This window comes from Stegodyphus dumicola, chromosome 2 (assembly GCF_044657685.1).
Source record: "Stegodyphus dumicola isolate Sdum_Otavi_A_Nest chromosome 2, ASM4465768v1".
NCBI lineage: Eukaryota > Metazoa > Arthropoda > Arachnida > Araneae > Eresidae > Stegodyphus > Stegodyphus dumicola.
Genome location: NC_140769.1, coordinates 232,678,080 through 232,700,488, shown reverse-complemented (window position 1 = coordinate 232,700,488; position 22,409 = coordinate 232,678,080). Strand labels below are relative to the sequence as shown.

Sequence of the window (22,409 nt, the reverse complement as noted above, 5' to 3'; positions counted from 1 at the left end):
CTATATATGAACAATTCATCAAATTTATACATGTAGAGAGCAGCACAGGAGAAAATTTATTTTTTGTGTTAAAAAAGGAAATTCAAAGTTTAGGACTTGACATCAACAACATAAGAGAGCAAGGCTATGATAATGGCTCGAACATGAAGGGGAAAGTCTCCGCGGTGCAAGCTAGACTCTTAAAAGAAAATCCACGGGCATTTTTTTACTCCTTGCGTTTGTCACATTAATAATCTAGTGTTGGGAGATATGGCAACAATTTGCCCAGAAGCTTTAACCTTCTTTGGTATTCTCCAACGCCTATATGCTTTGTTTTCGGCATCTTCAAAAAGATGGTTAGTACTTGATTCAGAAGTTAGGCGTGTTATTGTGTCTTAATTATGGTTAGTACTTCTCAAATATGTAAAAGGACTTACTGTTAGCAAGGAAGTTCAAAATGAATCTGTAGACGTATCCACTGCACTTTTTTTATTTGGAAAAACTTTTAAAATGATTAAGCAACTACAGAAATACTAGATTCGAACAAGTTTTAGTTCAGGCAAAAACTTTTGCAGAAGATTTGGAAGTATCAACATAATTTCGAAATAAAAGGCTTCGGAAAAGGAACATTTCAATTATGAAGGCGATGATGAACCTATCGAAGACCCGATAAATGCATACAAGATATCTTTTTTTAATGTTGTTTTACATAAAGCTACAGAATCACTAAAAGATCGTTTTGAACATTTAAAAGATCATAATGAATTATTTGGGTTTCTAGGAAAATTTCAAAATATGGAAAAAGAAGTACTTCAAAAACATGCAGCTGAATTAGAAATTTCTCTAACAGATTCTAAGTTAATATGAAATGATGTACCAAAGGGGAAAGAAGCTGATATAGACGGGAAAATGTTAGTTAAAGAAATAGAAGCTTTGAAATCTATTTTTCCTTCAGAATTTTTTGATAATCCGTTTAAAATGTTCAATTTTTATCGGATAATGACAGAGCAACGGCATTTCCAAACTTGTTTATTGCTCTCCGAATATTCTTAACAACTCCAGTAAGCATTGCTTCAGGAGAGAGATCATTTTCCAGGCTAAAACTAATAAAAACTATCTGAGATTGACAATGAATCAGAATAGATTAAATAGTTTAGCAATTATGTCGATTGAAAGTGAAGACGCAAGGAAATTGGATTTTTAAACAATTTTAGAAGAATTTACAGAACAAAAACTTAGAAATATGTAAATTCATGTATTCATATTCGGTGATGTAAATTTATATTCAATAATTTTTTTTTTTTTTTTTTTTTATTTTGAACATTTTTATTTTTAAATTTATGTGGAAGTTTACCTGTCTGATGATCCATGGCAGATATATATATATGTTGAATTTGAATTTTATTTAAATATTTAATATATAAAGAGGGCCCCGCAAAAAAAAAAAAAAAAAAAACCCTCACCAATCGGGCCCCGCACTTATTCGATCCGGGCCTGTAATCAGCTGTATAGTCAGCGGGATATTTTTCGATTGTCTTTCCTGTGCCAAGTGTGCATATATTTGTATGTGTATACATGTGTGCGTATATATTTATATGTAAAGAATTCCTGTTAGTTTTTAACTCTATTTCAGATTTTGAATTCTAAGATAGCTTGTTATTAATGAGTTGACCTCTGAATTTATTGAATAAAAATACTTTGATAGAAAATTAATAAAATGAAGAAGTACAGTATGCGAATCTGAGAAATATGGTTACAAAAATAATACTTTAAACATTTTCAAACCTATTATTGAAACAAATTTTATTTGTATTCTTTATTTGGACGGAATACATAAGGGCATGGCAGCTTTCTGTCAAAGAAAACTACACAATAAATGAAGGCATTTAATAATGTTATATACATAGAAGAAAATTCTACCCCTTGGAGCTGTATATACATAATAAATAGTACAATTATTCAAATACATTACACCAGGCATGTGCAACACAGAATCCACTGACAGGATCTGGCCCGCGTTTTCATTTGGTACAGCGACTTTTCCGAATACTGTTGAATCTGGCCTATTAGCTGATTAAATATGAACAACAAACACTGGTAGTTGTAATGAATAATTTTGTAAAAATTGTTATTTTAACAGTTTTTTACCCGTTTTTAAAACTTCTTTTCACCTTTTTTTGTTTATTTGTTTGTTTTCATAGGAATTGCTTCTTAACCCCTTAACTGCCGCGGGCGTATATATACGCCTTGCTCAGCCGATGCGTTAACTGCCCCTGATGCGCCCAGATGCGCAGCCGATGCGTTAACTTTGCGAATAATTTTAGGTGTAGCAGCGCAAAGCAAATGATAGCAGTTTGGAAGGACGTATATATACGCCTGGGGCAGTTAACGCATCGGCTGAGCAAGGCGTATATATACGCCCGCGGCAGTTAAGGGGTTAATTGCCGTTTTTGCCAGTGGCTCATAGTAGTGTGGCTTTGTTGTTCGTCTGGTTCTTCTACAAGGAATAAAGGAATTTTTCAGAAGGGGGATGTTTTTGCTAGATTCAATCCAAAGTGGGAAAAGCTAAATGAAATATCTACCGATGGAGCTTGTTGCCCAAATAAAATTAAGACTTATCTGGTAATAAAATTGATACGGAAGATTTATCTATAATTCACTGCATTATACTTCAACAACACTTTTTGCAAAATAAATCAAATTTGCTCATGTGATGGGCACGATAACTACCTGCATAAATTTCATCAAGCTGAAAATTCTAACGTCAATTTCGAGAATTAACTGGCTGACGTTCATTTCGAACATGAAGATCACACAATTTATTGCAGAGTGCTTTGGCTAAGTAATGGGAAGATGCTGAAGTGTTTTCTTAATTTGAAAGATGAAGTATCTCTTTTGATGGATATGAAATGAAAAACCTGTTCAGGAACTGGAAAGCAAACCACGGATGGCTGTGTGATCTTGCATTTCTTTTCGACATCACAACATATCTCAATGAACTCAATTCTGTTACAAACTCAGGAACAGTTGATTCATGAGCCTTATGGACTACTAAAATCATTTCAGAATAAGCTTCGACTCTGGGAAAATATATTAAGGAAAGGCAATACTCACTACTTTCCCGCACTTGTTAACTGCAAAAATGATTTTGATTGCGAATCGTTTGCTGATGAGTTAAAATCTTTGAGTCAAGCATTCAATACTTGGTTCAGTGATTTTAAAAACCAAGATGCAAGCTTTCGAATTTTCTTCTTCATTTGGTGTCGATGTCGAATTAGTACCATTTTCTTTGCAAATAGAATTAATCAAACTACAAGAGAAACTTATTCTGCAGACAAAAATCTAGGATATTGTACTAATTGACTTTTAAACTATTTCTCACGTGACAAGTTTCCAAGGGGGTCGCTTTTGCTAAGAAAGAATTACGTCATTTGGAAGCATGTAAGACAAGCACCCCTTTTTTTCTAGGATGAAGTTCGTGAAATCCAAGAGAAAGACTCGAATTACTGATACGCACCTGGAAAACATGTTGATACTTTCAACGCTAGCCGTATCCTCGAATAATTGGCTACCTTATGTCAACCATGAAATCGGAATCATCGCATTATAAAGTTTTTTATTATTAATATTATTTAAGAATATTGTCTTATTTTGTATGTTATACTTTTCTATATTGTGTAATGGAAGTTTATATGTAGTAACGTAGAGATTAAACTAATTAAGACGTATTCATGTTTTATGTTTTTATATAAATTAATCTGAAAGTACTCCGTCCCGTGTAATATTTTTAATATCTAATACAGGCCGTACTCCCATTAAGTTGCACATACCTGCATTACACACTGCATATTTTATATTAAATGGAATACATTTTGAAAAGCTGATTCCTTTACTTATTACTATCTACACGTAAAATACTGCAGAATGAGTCAAAGCAAATTAAGAATTTAACATCTATATATTTACATGGCTATAAATCGTAACATGAAATTTGCATGAGGAAGATGTTTTCCGCGTAATGAATGATATCGTTCTGTTTCAACTAGGACACTATAGAAAATATATATGTTGAAACAAAGTGGCATTAATTAGCACGGTATTCTTGCCAAAATCTTCGCACATATTTTACATCACATTAATCTGAATATTCCTGAGTTATTGCTTTGATACAAGATGAGAAAATCTTTATAAAAGGTTTATTTATCCCATTACGAAGCCTAAACTTTTATTCTATAATTTATTTGCATAACTGTTTAAATCACTCGTTTTATACAAAGATATGAGCATCTCGATATTGGACGGATTCATATAAGGGCTCTTAGTTTTCTCTTGAGAAAACTTTGAATGTTTGAAATAAGCATCGATCTAGCTATCTGTACATTTAAACATAGTGGAATATTGTCGGTTAATTACATATACATTAGAGAAATTTACATTTATCTAACACATCAATATATACATCTCATATAATTTTTAACTAAACATAACCGGTAGCAGACTCTTATTTGGTTAAATTTCCTTTTTTCATTTGAATCTTGAGCGGAATGTTCATGTTCTTGATAAGTATTAATTCTATTTTGCACAAATGATTTGCTTTCTTAGAAATTTCTGAATATAATTAACTAAAAATATGTGATTAAGTAATGTTTTTAAACAGATGAAATGTGAATGTTTCCCATAAGTTAATATGGTATTCAATGGCTGTTTATATTTTAAGGTCTGTATTTTGAAACTGTTTTTCTTTTTGTCAGCATAGCCGTCATTTTTTTTTTTCATAACTATTTTGAAATTCGTAATACATATTTGCCTTGCTTTACGAAATTTTACTTAACATCATTTCATTTTTATCATAAAAACAGTAGCCAAAAAAAAAAATGGTACTTACATTTTTTCTAGTTACAGAAGTACTATTTTCTGCAACCGAAAAGAAATGTGAATTATGTTATCTCATGCATTTTCATTAATCTGCTTCAATAGACTGAATTCAAAATATTTCAAATATTTATAGTTGCTGAAACGATCTGAATATAAAATGAAGAGTTAAGAGTTCTAAAAAACATTTAATTGTTTCATGAAGCTGAATTCAACGAGAAATTTGAAAATGCTAGTCAATCATGTTAGTTGGTTCAACACTTAAATGCTTGGGTGTGTAACTGAAAGTGCTACGTAGCATTTACAGCTTCACTTAGTTGAATATAGTGTTCATAGGGAAATGCTGTTTAAATATTTATAGTTGCTTTAGCACACACTGCTGAAAGTACTTCATTTTATTGTTTAAGCAGTTTGAATTAAGCATTGCGTAAGTGAGAGAGCTGCAAGAACATTTATATAAGTTATAATTTAAATAAAGTTCAACTGCCTTGAAGTTCAACTGAACGTAAATCAATATCTCAGCAAAAATGCGGGTGTCTGTTGTTTTTCTTTCACTTTTTTTCAATAGATACAAAACGTTCAATAAAATTTGCTCTGGTCAAGAATACGCACATCTATTTAATATGTACGAATAAAAATTTACTTCTAAGTCTGCTACAGATTACTGTCAAGTTATGAAGCAAATTACTAAGATCTAAATTTAACGCGTAATATCGCGTATCTCTATTGTTTTTCCAACGTGTCCCAGAATTATTCTTAACTTTATTCTCATGTTCTTTTGCTGCATATTCTACGAATTTGCAAGTTTACGTTAACGTTTTTTAGACCTTTGTGGATTAATAATCTTGATATTATATTATAACTAAAACGGATGCACAATGCTTTATTTATTAACTGTGTTTAAAGATCTCATGGTTTATTGTGTTAATTTAGGAAAGGGATAAAAAGGTTTCTGAATGAATAATCATTTTCAAAATTGCCATATGCTAACATATAAGCATTATTATTCGTGATACATTGGGACTAATTCAAATGTTTTTTGAATGGAAATTCACCGAATGAACTATATTAGTGTAGGGGGAAAGACGATTTTTATTAAGCAGTCTAATTTATTATTACTACTTAAATACACTCAAATAACGGATTGAATTTACTGGACCGATTGATGAAAACACTTAAGGGTAAATTGAGCTTTAAAAGGACTTTAGTTGATGTTTCACTAAAAAGGAATTAAAGGCATTCAGGCGAAGATCATAATAACTATAATATTGACGTATTGCTTCAATTCAACAGCAAATTAAGTAATCACTGTTATTTAAATTTATCAACGAATTAAAATTAAAAATATATCAAATTAAAATATTAAAATTAATTAAAATAAAAAATATTGTTAATTAAAAAGCACAACTTGCAGTTACAAGCCAAAATAATAGAAATAACAAAATGTATTTGATTCCATTAAACTTAATTAATGTCATTTAAGTTTTCAAATATTAATTTAACTGTCTGTTGCTAAATATAAAATTTATTCTGATATAATACCTAACACATGTGCTCACTGAATAATGTCTATTTTTCAAGAAAATATTTACTCAAAATTTAAACTCGCATGAATTAGAATTAAAAAGAAATTCATAGAACCAGAATGGTGACAAGAATTAATAGCAATAAATTATATACATAGGAAAAAGAAGCATTTCCTAAAAAGAACTTAAATATCATATTAGTTAATTTATTTAAATAATGCGATACGTAACTGGGTACAAATGATGCTTTAAGTTTTTAATGAAATTTTAGTATATGTTTTTTGAAACTCAATGCGAAGTATTTAATGATAAATTGAGAAATTTGCATGCAAGGTCGTTGAAATCTTGTTCTGATTTATATTGACCTATTTGTGGAAAACGATATCCATGTTAATTCATAAAAATAATGTCAATTTTTTAATAGCATTACTCTGCATTTATAAAATATATAATCAATAAAAAAAAAGAAATAAGTTTTATACTATTTTCTCAATAAATGGCATGATTTCCGTTTCGGTTGACTCTTGATTTTACGAACTCATATGGACTTTTAAAATAATTCATAAAAATGAAAATACGTAAATTCGAATGGCATTGGAGAGGTAAAAATATACAATTTGCCTTAACGGCAGTTAAAGTTAGTTCTGTAGAATAATTTTTGAGCTAAGTGTGATAATTCATATAAACGAGTAATTCATAAATGGGAAGTTCGTAAGAACTCAAATCCACTGCATTAAGAAGAATATTTTTCTTCTTTAATTTTATAAATTTTTAATTTGATAAGTATAAAAAAAATTATGCGTTTCACAAAAAGTTTAATCAACTTTACATTATTTGTTTGAGCAAATTAAAAGCTTTAATTTTGAGAAAAACTAATATTTCTAAAAAAATTATTTTCAAAAACTGAAATTTTTTTTTTTTAATCATTAACATTTATTTTATTTTTATGTAAGCATATTCTAAACAAATCTTGTTAGAGGAATGGCTAGCATTGTCACTTATACCCAGCATTTAATAATATACTTGTTTCTGCGTAAAAAACATAACGTAATTTGGTGGAAATTTAGTTCAGATTATTCTAATAAATAAAAGTACATATATTGCCATATTTTCATTGATATAAACGCTTTTGTATAGGAACTTAGCTTTCAGTTTTGAATATAAAATCCTACTTTATTTTGCAAATAAATATTGAATGTTATTTTATTAAATAGATGTAAAAAAGTAGAAAAGAAAAGTTTAAATTATCTACACTTATAGGAAATACATGAAAAGTAGGTTACTTATATGAAATGACATTTCTAAGCAAAGATAATTGATTCATAAGGTATGTATTTGTAATGTCCTGTTTGTGAAAAACACTTGGTACATGATTACAGGTGAAATTAATCAATGGTGAAAATGGGAATGGGGAATGGAATTTGTAAGGAAGTAGAAGACAAGGAAAAGGAAGATGATAACAGAGCTATTTCAGCTCCTTTTCTATAAAATGAACGTAAATTAATTTTACCTTTTATAGTATTAAAAAATTCAGATGAAAAACTCTCGCCACTTTGAGAATGAACAGTAAAAAATATTCTTCAAACCCCTGTCCTTTTTTTACATCCATGACGATGTTAAAATTGGCTTAATGTTTACTAATCCCAAAAGGTTTTAACTATCTTAATTTATGGCTCGGAATTTTATCACATCAAATTTGATTAAATTCTTTCACATACGTATACACATAAATTTTTCATATTAAGCTCTGTTCATTTCTTATTGCTAAACATTTGACATTCCTGTTTCAAGAACTCTTATCTATGATATACTGGAATTATACTTGTCATCAGTTTTCTTTTAGAGCTTTGAAGATGACAAATTCGTTAAGATGCCAGAGCAAAGTCGAGAACAACCATAACAATGACTATTTGATGACAAATTAAAACCAATCCTCCAAGCCAAGTTCTGCTCAGACTCCTCTTCATTAACGAATATATATTTTCTGGGACTTCATCTCACTGTAGGTATCCTCATCTTCTTCCTCTTGGTTTCTTTCTTATTCGAATTATATGGATCATCCTCCCCTGGATTCTTAGTGAGTTTACAGTCTATGAGGAACGATGCAAGAAGAGGTAGTCTCCATTTGCCTTTAAGTTTAGGTTTCGGCATACCGAAGATGAGGAGCTTATAGTAGCCTATCCTTGGAGGAGTGATTGTGAAGGAGATTCGGGCATCGGAGTCTTCCCTCTGAATGATACCTCTGGTGTCCATCTCCTTACCACTCACATCAAATAGCTGAAAAATAGAACAATAATCAGTTTGGCGAAAGAATTTAGTTTGAAACTTTGTATTAGATAGGCTAGTCTATGCTTTTCTGTTAATTAATGATAATTTATTATTAAATAGTTTATAATTGTAGAGGTGGTTATTTACAATGAGAATTAAGAATACAAGATGTTCGGAGAATATCCTTATTTTTATTAAACGAACATAAATAAAGAGTTTTATTTAAAGTTATTTTTGTCAGCGGGAAGATTAAAGCGCAGATATCACAATAAACGCAAACGGCAGGTAATGGAGCACAATTAACGGCACTAAGATAATGACTTGCTGCATATAAAATGTTTGCAGTAAAGGAAAATAAAATGCCTATGCACATTATGATTAGACAAACGAAATTATCCATCCACTGTAAGCAGAATAGGTACTTCTATGTGCTCTTGCTGTTTTTTTTTTGGGGGGGGGATGCAAAAATTTAAAGATTCAGGAAAAAGCAAGCATTCGAAAAATCAGTGTTGCTCTTTAGTCTTTGCAGAATCCGTCCATTTAATCAGAGAAGTAAACGTCTTTTGAAATTAGTGAGAATGTCAGCCTAGTAAGGTAACCATGTTACGCAAAAGAGCTTCGCCTATTGTAACATGAACGTCTGCAATATTTTTTTAAAATTATTTGTTTAGTACAAATCTTATTTTGGTATTTTGCTTTGGGAAATTATCAGATAAGGTTTTCGAACCCTTGGTGAGCTGCAGTTAAAAACTATTAATTGAAACTGGTATTAAATTTTGATGAACGTGGAAGCCTATAAGTAAGTTTAGATTTAGTAGGAGTTTATTGAAAGCCGTCCAGTGGACATGTTGACGTACTCGAATCTAATAACGTTTGACGTGAGCAGCACGTAACTGGCTGGTCGCCTTGCATACAGACTTCCTTCGTGAAACCTCCTACGTACGGTTGATGCTGACACCAACCTTCCGGTGGCTGCAGCAAGGAAGGATCTGAGTTTAGTTGTGGTTCTATTCCTTCATGCACATAACAATAAATATTGGCCATCGGCGGTTGTCATAGTGGTTGGCCGTCCTTGGTTGATACGCCTGAATGCTGAATCCATGGTTAGAAATTGTTGCCAAAGTCTATGAATTATAGAAAGACTCATATTTAGCCATCTGACCAATTCTGTCTGATTTTGTTCAGCCTGTAGTCTTCCAATAGCTCTCCATTGCAGTTTTTCGGGGAAATGATGCCTGGAGGTCATTGCTACGAATTGGCTATCTCAGCTTTCTTATCTCTGTATCACAGCAAATTAGAAGGCTTGGCCTCCAACATGCAATTTTATGCTCCTCGCAGGTAATGTATTCCGATTGCAGCCCCACTAATTTGCATACTGCAGTTTTACTCAATAATTTTTATTTGACATCATATTCAAATTTTATATAGATTGTTTTATTTTTGAACGAGTTATCGCTATTTTTGTGATTTTTCCTTAATTTCTGAAAAGCAGTGTATTTCAGTCAAAATAAAAAATGATTGAAAAACGTAAATAAGTTAACAAATGCTCAGTTTTATCTGGCCTTCTTAGAAAAACTAGCGATTTTGTTGACTGGCGTTTTATTGTACTGGAATTAAAATTAAGAAATATATTAATTTACCTTTATGATTTAAAAATATATAAAAACTCTGGTACCCTACCAAAATCTGTCATTGTTCATGTTCTTTTCCTTTTTTCCTAAAAATATATATCTAAAGTAATTTTAAGCCTTTTTGTCTAAACGTAGCCAGATGACTAATGAAATTGAAATTTTAAGAATTCTGTAAATTACCTGTTGTGTAATGAGCATCACGCTGGCAGTTTCAATGACAAGCTTTCGTTTCCCACCCCACGTAACGATGACGGGTCCCATCTGATTGACAAGCTTCATTTTGAAATCGTAAAACGATTGAGCTGGACCCCAAGGCACGTCATGGAGTGGGTAAGGATTGATGTGTTTCTTGGCCTTCACACACTCCAGCAAGAAAATGGCTACGTTCTTAAGCGTTGTGTCTTCGTACATTTGCCATTCAGGTCTTGCATACACCTGCATAGAAATGATAGAAAAGGTATTAATTTTAGCATATCATTAGGTCTTATATGAATGGCTTTAGTGTATCTGAAAAAAATCATATCAATTGCTTAGAAAACCTGGAATAGATAAGGATGTTAAAAAATACCCTTTTTTTTCAATGACACATACAAATATAAACTTCAGTTACATAACAAGTTACATATAATGAATTGTAAGTTTGTCTTTTCGGTTAGGCCTCAGATATATAAAAAAAAAGCCTTGTTGCTTAAAAAAATCCTAAGAGTATCCTTTATGCTAAAAATTAGACCTTTTTAAGATAAAATTAAAAGTTGGGTAAATTTATCTAATTTTATAACAGCATTCGAAAATTATATTACGGTCTTTTTCCATAAATGGGGATGCTTAGACGAAGTATGCCGTAGAGAAGGATATGGGCAGTATCATCTGCAGAAAACACTCTTTTAAGTAATAAAACGTTAATTTTATTAACATAAAATCTAGACTTGCCTTGAAATAATACAAGCCTTCTGCTGGAGGAGCAATAGCAAAAGAACCTAAAAGTCTGTCTTCCTTCAACTGGCAAAAGACATGGTTGTTCAGTGTACCATTCTCTCTGTCTTCTACAGAATACAGTTTATACTTATAGCGTGTAGGTTTATGGGCTGCGATTTTCAGTTCTGTTTGGACACGAAAGATAACGGGATTTTGTGGTCGAGATCGGATTCGTAAATTGTATTCGAAGAAGAAAGGTGTCACTTTTGGCAAAGCGTTGAACTCATCCAGTTTGATTGGTTTGTCAAGAAGCTGCCACCTGGAAAATAAGAAAAGTATTAACTTAAAGTAATATTATAAAATACAAATAGAATCTTAAGGTTTAGAGTTGTTAGAATACTTTTAAAACTATTAAAAGAAGTGCATCTGTTTAATTTAAAAGTGGAGCGCATATTTTTAAGGCTACATCATTTTGTGAATATTTTGTTCGTAACATTTCTTCAACTCTGATATTGTTTTACGTAACAGTGTTGATGAATAAGTTTGATTGGAAAGGGGAGAATAAATTCTTCCAAAATAGAAAGGAGTTTCATGATTATTTTGAAGAGAGCAGGTAACTCAGAGTGTTGTTTCGTAAGAGCTTTATTTGCAACAGCATTCCCGTATTAGGTCAGACATTTTTGTCAGATTACACATCGTTGCCATCGAAGTGCCAAACGCAAAGATGATTTCCAAACGCAAAGTTTTGGAAACATGCAGCTGTTTATCGGTTTTCCTCTGCACCTTTCAAAGATTATTGCCTAGTGCAGCGGTTCTCAACCTTTTGACTAAAGCGTACCGTCTAAAAAAAAAACTGAAAAATTCTAATACCACCAGTACATTTTACAATGATTATTTTTAAATTTCTCAATAGACTTATTAAAAAATATATATTTTTCCATTTGCACAACCTATTGCCCATCTGTATTGAATATACACACATAAAAATATTAGATTAAAAATTAATTACCATTTTAATTCTCAAAATTAAGTTTATAACACTTTAATTCTAAATTTGGTGTGAAATTTGGACTTGTTTAAGAGACATCAATATCTTTATGTCTGGTCATATTTCACTTAGTTTTGACCGTAAATTAGGATTCAATTTTAATTTTGTTCTGTATTTATTTTTCAAATATAACATAGAAGAAAATCCTTGTTCACAGAAGTAGGTTGCACATAAAGGCCATAAAAATTTAGTAGCTTTATTTTGAAATGCCTTTAGATTCTTTTTTTCGATTTAACCAAAAGTTAACAAGCGAATTATATTAGCAAGTGCATTATTATTAACAAGTGCATTATTTTTGAAATCTTCAGTTAGAGTTCGATCATAGTAAATTTTTATCAATTGTTCTTTTGCTTCACGAGATAAAATTTCAGGGGCATTTGAGCAAAATAGATGTCTAGTCCAATTTTCTTTTTCATAATTCTCGGAAAAATACATATTTCAATTATTTATCAATGAAAAGCAATAATTTTTAATGTAGAATGCTAATTCTTCTTTTATTTTCGAATTAATTTCGGTTAGAAAACTTTCTAAAAGTGATAAAAAGCTTGAAATATTATTATTCAGTTCTTTGATTATTAGCTCGATTTTTTTATCATTGCATTTATTTTATCTCTAACCGTAAACAAATTAACACTTTGTCCTTGCAATCCCAAATTTAATTTCTTTAACTTTCCAAAAATATCAGCTAAATATGCTAAACGCGCCAATCATAATTCACTAGATAAAGAATTTTCCAATTCAAATTTTATATCACAGAGGAAAATTTAAATTTCTAATCGAAGTTCAAAAAGACGATTTAAAACTTTGCCTTCGGATAACCACCTTACTTCGGAATGTAAAAAAGCGTTTCATGATCACTACCCATCTCTTGGCATAAAATCGTAAATATTCTTGAATTTAAAGCTCGACTTTTAATAAAATTAATAATTTTCGTAGCTTGATTCAAAACGATTTTCAGCTTTACGGAGATTGTTTTGGCTACTAAAACTTCATGATGAATGTAGCAATGAGTAAATTTAGTATCAGGTACGGCTTTCTTTATTTGAGAAATAACACCGGAAAGTTTTCTTGTTAAAGCCCGAGCTCCGTCAATGCACGAGAATGCACTTGTTCCAAGGAAGATCATTCTCAGGCATAAAATTGTCAGTTGCTTTGAAAACTTCATTTGCAGTTGCTCTGTCATGAAGAGATTCACAAAATAAATACTGTTCGGCAATTCGTTTATTTTCTTTGAAACATACGTAAACTGATAATTGAACAAAGTTCGATATATCAGTACTTTCATCCAACTGCAATCTGAAATAATCACTGTGCTTTATTTTTTGAATAAGTGTTTCTTTTATGGAATTTGCCATTTCATGACTTCGTTGACGTACTATATCATTTGATAACGGAATATTATTAAGTTCATTGGCAACTTTTTTGTTGACTAATGTTTAAACAATATCTTTACTTTCTAGTATTATAAGGTTTTTCTCTAATAGTGTGAGTCTGGCCAGTTATGGCAATTCTTAGGCTTACTAGGTAAATAGCTTCCAAAGCATTTTCACTTGAAGTAACAAAACTTTTCATTGCTTTTCTACTATTTTTGAACTCCGATAATTTCCTCTTAAAACATTCTTTAGATTTATACTTTAAATTGGGATGTTTAGATTCAAGATAAGAAACGATGGTTTCATACTTTGATTGGATAATAGTTCACCGAAAGCAATACATTGAGTTTGAGGGTCCATATCATATCCATTCCAAATAAACACAAATGATGAATAACTTCCATTACATTTTCTTTGAACAATTAGCAAATAGACAGCAAATAGCTTCGAAGAGTTATAAGTGAATATCGTCGCCACCATCCCGAGTTTTAGTAATTATTTTATATAATTCACTTTAAAAAAATTCTTGGAATGATTAATTTCCGAATGTAGCGGAAAAAAAATAAAGTATGACTTTACTCGCATTTTATAATTCATGGGAATTTATTGTACTCCATTTTGCTTTTACGATAGAATTAGAATGTTTTCCAGTTACCGAAAGAATTTCAAAGAGGACTTTCGCTCTTATCGTAAAAAGGAAAAACATCAGAGCATTGCTCAGTTATTTGGGTAGTTAATTTTTGACAAAACGTTTTTTCGATAACATTTTGTACTTCATAAGTCCTTCATTGTCATTTTAACTGCATGTATTGAACAAATGAATTTTCGCAGAGCAATTTTGTGCTTATCGAAATGAAATATGCAATACTGCTCTTTGAAATGAATCATTTTTTAGAAATTATCGCCGAAAAAATTAAATTTTACAAATTATTAATTTATATACTTCTAATTAACTGGAATAATAGGAATATATTATACAATATGTTGTTTTTAAAGACTTAGTTCAGAGAATCAAATTTGTTACATTCAAAATAAAATTTACAGCACAAAACATTTGATAGAACTTAGAAGCAATGCATAGCTGTTTAATTGCAGTGGCACCGCAATTTCTTAGAACATTGAAAAGAAGAATAAATATGAAAATATTAAATTACACAAATATTTATTAAAAATGTTTGAAATGTTTATAGTGTTGATAATAACCAAGCTACAATACATTAGTAGCTTTTGTAAGTAATTAGCTAAATAATATTGGTACCAATTTTATTATCATTATCCATGTTGACTACTATGCTCTTAAAACTTATACCAGCACCTTTACTTCACAGCACACTTTATCCTTCAGTTTTGCTATTATGTAGTAGGGGGGGGGGGAGGAGTTAGCAAATAAATAAATAAATAATAAAAATCCGAAAGCTTTCAGATTTTATGGTTACGCCCAAAGAAACATTTTTAGCGCTTTGTTTGCTACCCGTTTTGAGACTGCTAGCCCTGGTGGGCTACTTCGCCTTTGGGTAAAATAAAAAGGGGGGAGATGCTTTGTGAAGAAAATCGTAAACTGAAAAAGTTCATGCTATATAAATAAAAGCTGAATGAACTCTTAAGAAATGATCACCTGGAGTAGTTTCTTTCCATCTCACTATAAGGAAAGTGCGTCCATATTAAAACTTCAGGATCCGTCAAGAAGAAATGCTCATTAAGCTTGCGTTGAAATTTACCCGTATGATCTGTATAACCTGAAAAATAAAACACAAAGCTGGTGACTACAAATGAGAAAGCATGTTTTGATACATTTTGAAATTAATTATTTTTCTCTCATACAGCTGTTTAACTTTATTACTCACTACAGTACTTGTTAAAACAGAAAGACATATGCAAAACCTGTTTAATATATTATCAGTCACACCGTAACGCAACTTTGTCCGAAACGATAAAGTCAGGCATATGCTTTGGAGAAGAAGAAGAAAATATTCGGAATCAGAGTGCTTTCGAAGCCCATTTGAACTCGATGGACTCACTCAAAAGGAGATCGCTTGCAATTAGGTAAATTTTACCTGGCGTAGAAAAATGAACAAGCGGCTCTGGGGTGTATTGCAAAATTTATTATTCATGTACAAAAAAATTGCATTACCGTTGAAAATTAGGTTTTTAATATTCAGGAAGTTTGCTAGGAGCTATTTATAACTTGCTCTAAAGTGAAACTCTTTTTTTTTTTTTTTTTTAAAGGTTATCTACTAATAGTTATTTTGCGATTTCTTGTAAATAGAATTATTTATGGCTTTTGCGTCTATTGAAAAATACTTATTTTACCAGTCTTTGAGTTCAAAAGTCAATACTGAGTGGCCTTTCTGTAATAGCTTGCTGTACCTCTTGCTGTGATAGCTCATGCGATGGCAATGGTGTATTATCGATTCAAAATGCTAAATAATCTAAGCAACATTGTGCGCAGCGTCATAAAGTTATGTTTGTTGAAAGACTCTGTAAAATATAGTTAAAATAAGAGTTCTTCATTATCTTTTTCAGAATATATTGACCAAATACTTTAGATTCAACGTGATCATATCATATTAGTCACTTTGTACAATGAAGAAAACTATTCAGTTACAAAATAATAACAAAAAGGCTAAATTATGCAACGACCTTGATTGTCATAGTAACAAGTAAAAAAAATGATGTGACGGAATATATTCATACGAGTTCTGAGTGAGATTGAATTAACGTTATAGAAAAAGTAAAGAAAACAGAAATAAAAAGGAAATTTAATTCTCTACTAAAATTTTTAAGAAAGATTTTCGAGCCGGGCTACTGTTATGAATATTTTTGTATATAAACATATAAATACAGTAAAATGAATTATTATAAAATTACACAGCTTTGTCTACTTTGTCTTATAACATTTGACATCCTTCAAACTACGCTTTTGTAGTACCTACCGCTTTGTAGCCATTCATGCATTGCACAAAACGTTATAGGAACAAATTTTTTCCCAACATTATAGTCACTTAATGCGCAAATCCTAATTAAAATCTATATAATAAGAAAAATATCAGATGATTTCTTATGCCAAATTTCATTACTGACGTTAAAGTGCATAACTGACACAACTGAAGAATACTGATGTGGACTGGAATTTCTTATCATCCTGCTTGCGTCATTGCAGTATCAAGTTCTTTAAGCAAAATTTGTTTGAGCGCTATCTCAATGCCATGATTTATAAGAAGCAAAGAATTATTGAATAGTTGGTTCCATAGAAATCAAAATTGGCTTTGGGAGTTGAGAACTGAGCGTATAGACTGGCTGATATGCTTTCCGAACTAAATCCAATGAAGTGCACATGGAAAGCTCTAGAGCAGCGGTTCTCAACCGTTTGAGTAACGCGAACCATCTAAAAAAAGTGGAAAAACTTTAGTACACCACTACAAATTTGGAATGATTATTTTTCAATTTTACAGTCATTATTTTTCAATTTCTCAATAGAAATATTAAAAAAATATATTTTGCCATTTGCACAACCTATTGGCTATTTGTATTAAATATGCACACATAAAAATATTAGATTGAAAACTGCTTATAATTTTAATTATCAAAATATAAGTTATAATATTTAATTCTGAAATTTATTATGAAATTTGGGCCTGTTTAAGAGAGATCAATTTCTTTATGTCTGGTCATATTTCACTTAGCTTTAACCGTAAATTAGAATCCACATTTAATTCTGCTCTGTCTTTTTTTTTTTTTTTTTTTTTTTCAAATATAACATGGAAAAAAATCCTTGCTCACACAAATAGGTTGTGTAAAAGGGATTAATATCTTTATTTCAAATGTCTTCAAATTCTTTTTTACGATTCACCCAAAAGTTAACAAGTGTGTTTTTTGTGAAATATTCAGTTAGAGTTCCATCACAGAAAATTTCTATCAGTTGTTCGTTTTCTTCACGAGATTTTTGAATTTAATCGTCAAAAATACTTTTTTACTTACTTTGTTTCTTTGCGTACTGCCTATTTTTCTCTTGCGTACCACCGACTGAGAATCACTGCTCTAGGGAAACGTGTTACAAGCCTCATCTTACACTTCGAGAGCAAGGTTAGCCTTGTGTAGAAGATTATCGCAAAAATTTGCTGAATTAGCTTAAAAATTTATTTCCCAATAAAAGTTAAGACATTTTAGCAGCTCTAAAAAACTTTTATCTCGTTAATGTCGCCTGAAATAATCAGAAAAAGCAATTTTTTAAGATTTTTAGTTGCGAATAAAGAATCATAAGTAAACAAGTTTTAAAAATTGAATTTTTGTTTACTCTTTCAAATTGACCAAAATATTTTTTAAACAAATTTCTAGTACCCTATGTTTTTATGGCTACATAGGCACGTGCACTTCAATTTTCTGAAAGCGATAACTATTTCTCAATAGGGACTGATCGTTTAATTATTTTGAACAGTATGTTTACTAATATTTAAAGCATTTAAAGAATATAAATAATCGAATGTCTTATAAAACAATTACTGTGTGAGAGTGTTCTTCAAAATAGCAAAATTTGCACTATTTACAGTTTTGCTGCCATTAACGCATTAAACTTACCTAGTCACTGAATTTTAGTGTCATCCTTTTATTCATTTCTATCTCCTAAGTCAGGAAAATCTAGGCTAACGATTTATCTAGCCTAACGAATTATCGGTATTTTATATATGGAACGAATATATATATATATATAATAAAATGATGGTAAAAGAAGCAGAAAAAGCATAAAATCTAGGGCATTATGTTTTGATTAGTGGCCACATTGAAACAGAAAGACACCTTAACGAATGTTTGAGATTAGATTGAATGAATTTAAAAAAAAATATTAAATTCCGTTACTTTATACTAACATTTCAATTTTTTAGTTTCTTCTTCTTCGATGCTAATAGTAATGTAAAGACATTCCTTTTATGTACTGCTACAGTGTAATAATGAGAGCACTGATCTATAAATGTCCTTTGTTCGACTATAGTCAAGAGAATGGTTGCTTTCCAGATTCATCGATTCCAACTGTTTTCTTTTTCACAATATTTGTTCATGTGTCCAATAATTCATATGTCCATTTATAGATCTAGTAATTCATTAAAATGTACAGAAAAACAGTTACGATTATTTAATAATACCATTGTATCAGCAACAGACAAACAATGGCCACGGTTTCCGTTTGAATTAGTTTAATGTCTCAATAACAAGGCATTGGAAAATCAATCAAAGCAATTACTCCCATGGATCACTCGTGCACGACCAGTTTGGGATCATAGGGTGACAGCTCGACATTGCTATCTTCTATTCGCACTTTATCTGGGTTGACATAACACCAGAAAGAATAATGATTTTGCAATAAATCACTCAGTGAGTGTTATTATCTCCAATTCCTTGAAGATTTAATCTTTCGAAAACGTTCGTATTTTATCGTGAACATGTCTCATCATTTTGCCAATGTTTCCCAATTTGTAAGTGCTCTTCATTGGATTGTTCCCCGAACAAAAGGGTAAATCCACTACAAAAAACGAAGTACTACCAGATTATTAACGGAAACTAAACAGCCCTTTCCAAATCCATCATCTTCCCTACTTTTTGTTTTAAGGCTGTTCAGAAATAAGCCTTTTACACAACCTATTTGTTTTTTAGGCTTGTTTCTTAGGTTGTACTTTTTTTTAGACAGATTAGATTTGCCGCTGTTTCCTTTATTAAATTTATTTGGTATTTAACGGTTTTAGAGACTTTTAAGTTTCGCGATCAAATCTAATCTGTTTCTTATTTATTTATTTCGCTACCTTACTGAATTTAATTGGGCAATTTATTCGTACTGAACGTTTTCAATATTTGCACAGTGCTTGAATTCAGCCGCAGTCAATCGGAGCCCAACTCCCGTACTTACTTCTACAGATTGTTTAAGAAAATGCGGAAATTTTTCCCGTGGCAGCAAATGTTTGAGATTAGATTATAAAACTAGACAACATAAAACTACCATGATAAGATATTTTTATTACGAAATTGTATTGCAATATTGGCGAAATTTCTGTTATGCAAGTTATAAGCTTTATTTTAACTAGCATGTTATTTTATGGCTGACATTTTTGTATCTCACTTTTTTCTGTGTGGCCTCACCAGAATGCTGATTAACTTGGTCTAAATAGCGAGTATTTTTGGAAATCAATTTAAATCAAAATTGTACTGCGGTAATCATTCAGTAACTTGTGAAACTGTGAAGAAACACCTTCTAAGAAGCAGGTCCAAGAGTGTCGAGCGATTTGTAAAGTACGTTACAAATAAGACATATAAGAAGTAAAGTTTTAATAAATATTTTAGCTTTAATTCTTGTTAATGTTATTGAAGTTTAGTTAGAAGTTCTATTCGGAGCATAATTCGGAGCAGCAGGAAACGTTACACAGGTGCAATATAACAATTAATTAGATTTAATTTAAAATGAAACATTTCTTTAACTACTGAGACTAATACTGATGCTAATGAATCAATGCAAGCCTAACGTTATCCAGAAAGAAGAAATTTTATTGTATTGTACAACTGTGGAAGAAACATGCTATGATGATGAAATACTATATACAATTAGGAATTAGAAAATTTATAAGCTGAGCATATTCGGCCAGGCACACATATACAGTGGTATCCAAACATTAAGAAGCCAATTCATTTTTCTACATTCAATAATGAAATTGTTGAAAAGGGCTTTTTGCGATCAATGCATTGAAATGTCTACTCAATAGAAAGGAAATGCATATGCAGATATCATTACCATGACGTCAGAGGGTACGTCAGGTCACGCAAAATGCTAGGAGTCAGCGAGCCAAGTCCAAGTGCCGCTGATATGCCGCGAATATCATACTATTTGTATGACGTATTCCGGCTCTTTGAAATAATTGTTCTGTGGGCCACCTGACAGTTGAGTTTTTCTGGTGCATTTTACTAAAAAGCGAGGCTTTAATGGTGAGAAGGGGAGACCGCAAGACAGCACAGGTCTGAGAAATAACAGTACGTCCTTCAGTGGGAATAATAAACTGATGGTAGGCAGTGACGTCATGTCCAGTCTGTAGTTCGTATCTAGTGAGGAATCACTTATGCCGATGAAAATATAAGGCAAATGACCTATCGTTATGCTCCCAAAATTTCATTCATGACGTAAAATAAAACTTAATGGAGATCTGAGTGATAGGTTTGTAATCAAAGCAAACTCAAACCATAGCAATTTGCAATTTGCCCAAAACAGTAGCAGTAAAGCACGTTAGCTCGACAAGACCGTTTTACATCTCGTTGAATTTCAAGTAAGTTCACCCTGAGTTAACCTTCTGTGGGCGATACGGCTAAGAATTCAGGTGTAACACAAGCGGAGAGGCCAAGTCAGCGAGCTCAGAGTAAGGCAACTTAAAAAGAAGAAAGGAAGGTGCATTTACAGGCGTTTCTTTTTGTTACTGAAAGTGAAATTGTACGTGCCACAAGAAAACACCAGAGCGCCTTTACACTTGACTGAATGACTGGCCATGATTTCTTGAGGAGAGGCGTAATTTGATGTCAGTTGTGCAAGAGTTTAGAATTGATAAAAGTGTTTTCACGAGCTTGGAAAGCCTTCCAATGTAAGAAAGGCTGCTGGTGGTCGGCCACGGAAAACAACGGTGACTGATGACTGATATATTGGTTTGCAGGCGAAAAGATATCGAAACCAGAGAGTGAGCAACATTGCTCAGAAATTTCGCACGTCAACCAAACGACGATTCTTCCGATTTACTGTGGCCAGACGACTTCATAACGGCGACCTATCTGCCCGAAATTCTAAATGCTGCATAGCACTGACAGCAGCCCAAATGCAGCACCGCTTACGTCCTCTTTAACGGAAATAAGTGATGATCATAATGCAAAATAAACTAAAATAAATAAAACGTTTAAGATCTATCCTGTATTCAATTCAAAATAAATCATATTGGGGGAAAATAAAAAGCAGAAGAACAATGGAAAACTGCATGAAAGGGGCAAAAAATGCCAAAAACCAAAAATTAAAAAAGAAATTTGTGTATTTCGCTGCATCGTCATCAGGAGAGTTGGTCCAAAGAAAGAAGCAGAAAAAACATATATATATGTGTGTGTGGGTGTTTGTATGTACTTATATAATCACACAATCATTATATATATTATTTTTATCTTTTAGCATTTAGATATAGTTATTTATTATTAATAAGATTACAATAATTCTAAGATAAAATAGTTTTACCTTTTATGACTACTTTCCATATGGGGATATGTATAGGGCTACGTAGTTAGAAATTAAATTCAGCCACAAAACATTAATGCCAACGAAATTAATCAAGACTTTTATAAATTTTGTGAGGGCTTTTCATAACCCTGAAATATTTTCATTGTTCTTTTAAAAGTGTAGTTTAAATATATTTAATAAATGACCGCGCTTATTCGATACTCGTAAATCCAGTTATTCCAAGTACACATTTATCATGTTAGATCTTACAGCTTCTTATAATGTTAGATCTTTCCCATATACCCTTTACGCTGTTTCTGTTTTGTTGCGCAGTTACTGTTTGCCAGTTTTTGTTTGTTTCTGTTTACGTGTATGCTAACGTGCACTGATTTTTACACATATACAGCTATTAAGAAATCCATATTATTTCAAATTTCTTTATTTAAATAGATCTATCGCTTTTTCTACTTCTGCCTTTCGTCAGTTTCTCGACTGTTCTGATCACATCATCTCTGCCCTCGTAGTTTTTTTCATGCGTAAGAAGTTTCGAAGAAAGAAGACGTAAAATGCCAGTCA

At 31.4% G+C, this 22,409-nt stretch overlaps 1 protein-coding gene across 2 annotated transcripts in view; it reads right to left on the bottom strand.

The window, feature by feature from the left end:
* Window positions 1-1,763: 1,763 nt before the first annotated feature.
* Window positions 1,764-22,409, bottom strand: part of LOC118201203 (kyphoscoliosis peptidase-like) — a 113,311-nt gene continuing 92,665 nt past the window's right edge. For both annotated transcript variants that reach the window (XM_085811892.1, XM_085811893.1), the window contains exons 7-10: window positions 15,228-15,348; window positions 11,207-11,510; window positions 10,457-10,711; window positions 1,764-8,654 (exon numbers count right to left, since the gene is read on the bottom strand). In XM_085811892.1, the coding sequence (XP_085668018.1) occupies window positions 8,370-8,654; window positions 10,457-10,711; window positions 11,207-11,510; window positions 15,228-15,348 (965 nt within the window). In that variant the 3' untranslated portion in view covers window positions 1,764-8,369. The remainder of the gene's footprint in view (window positions 8,655-10,456; window positions 10,712-11,206; window positions 11,511-15,227; window positions 15,349-22,409) is intronic.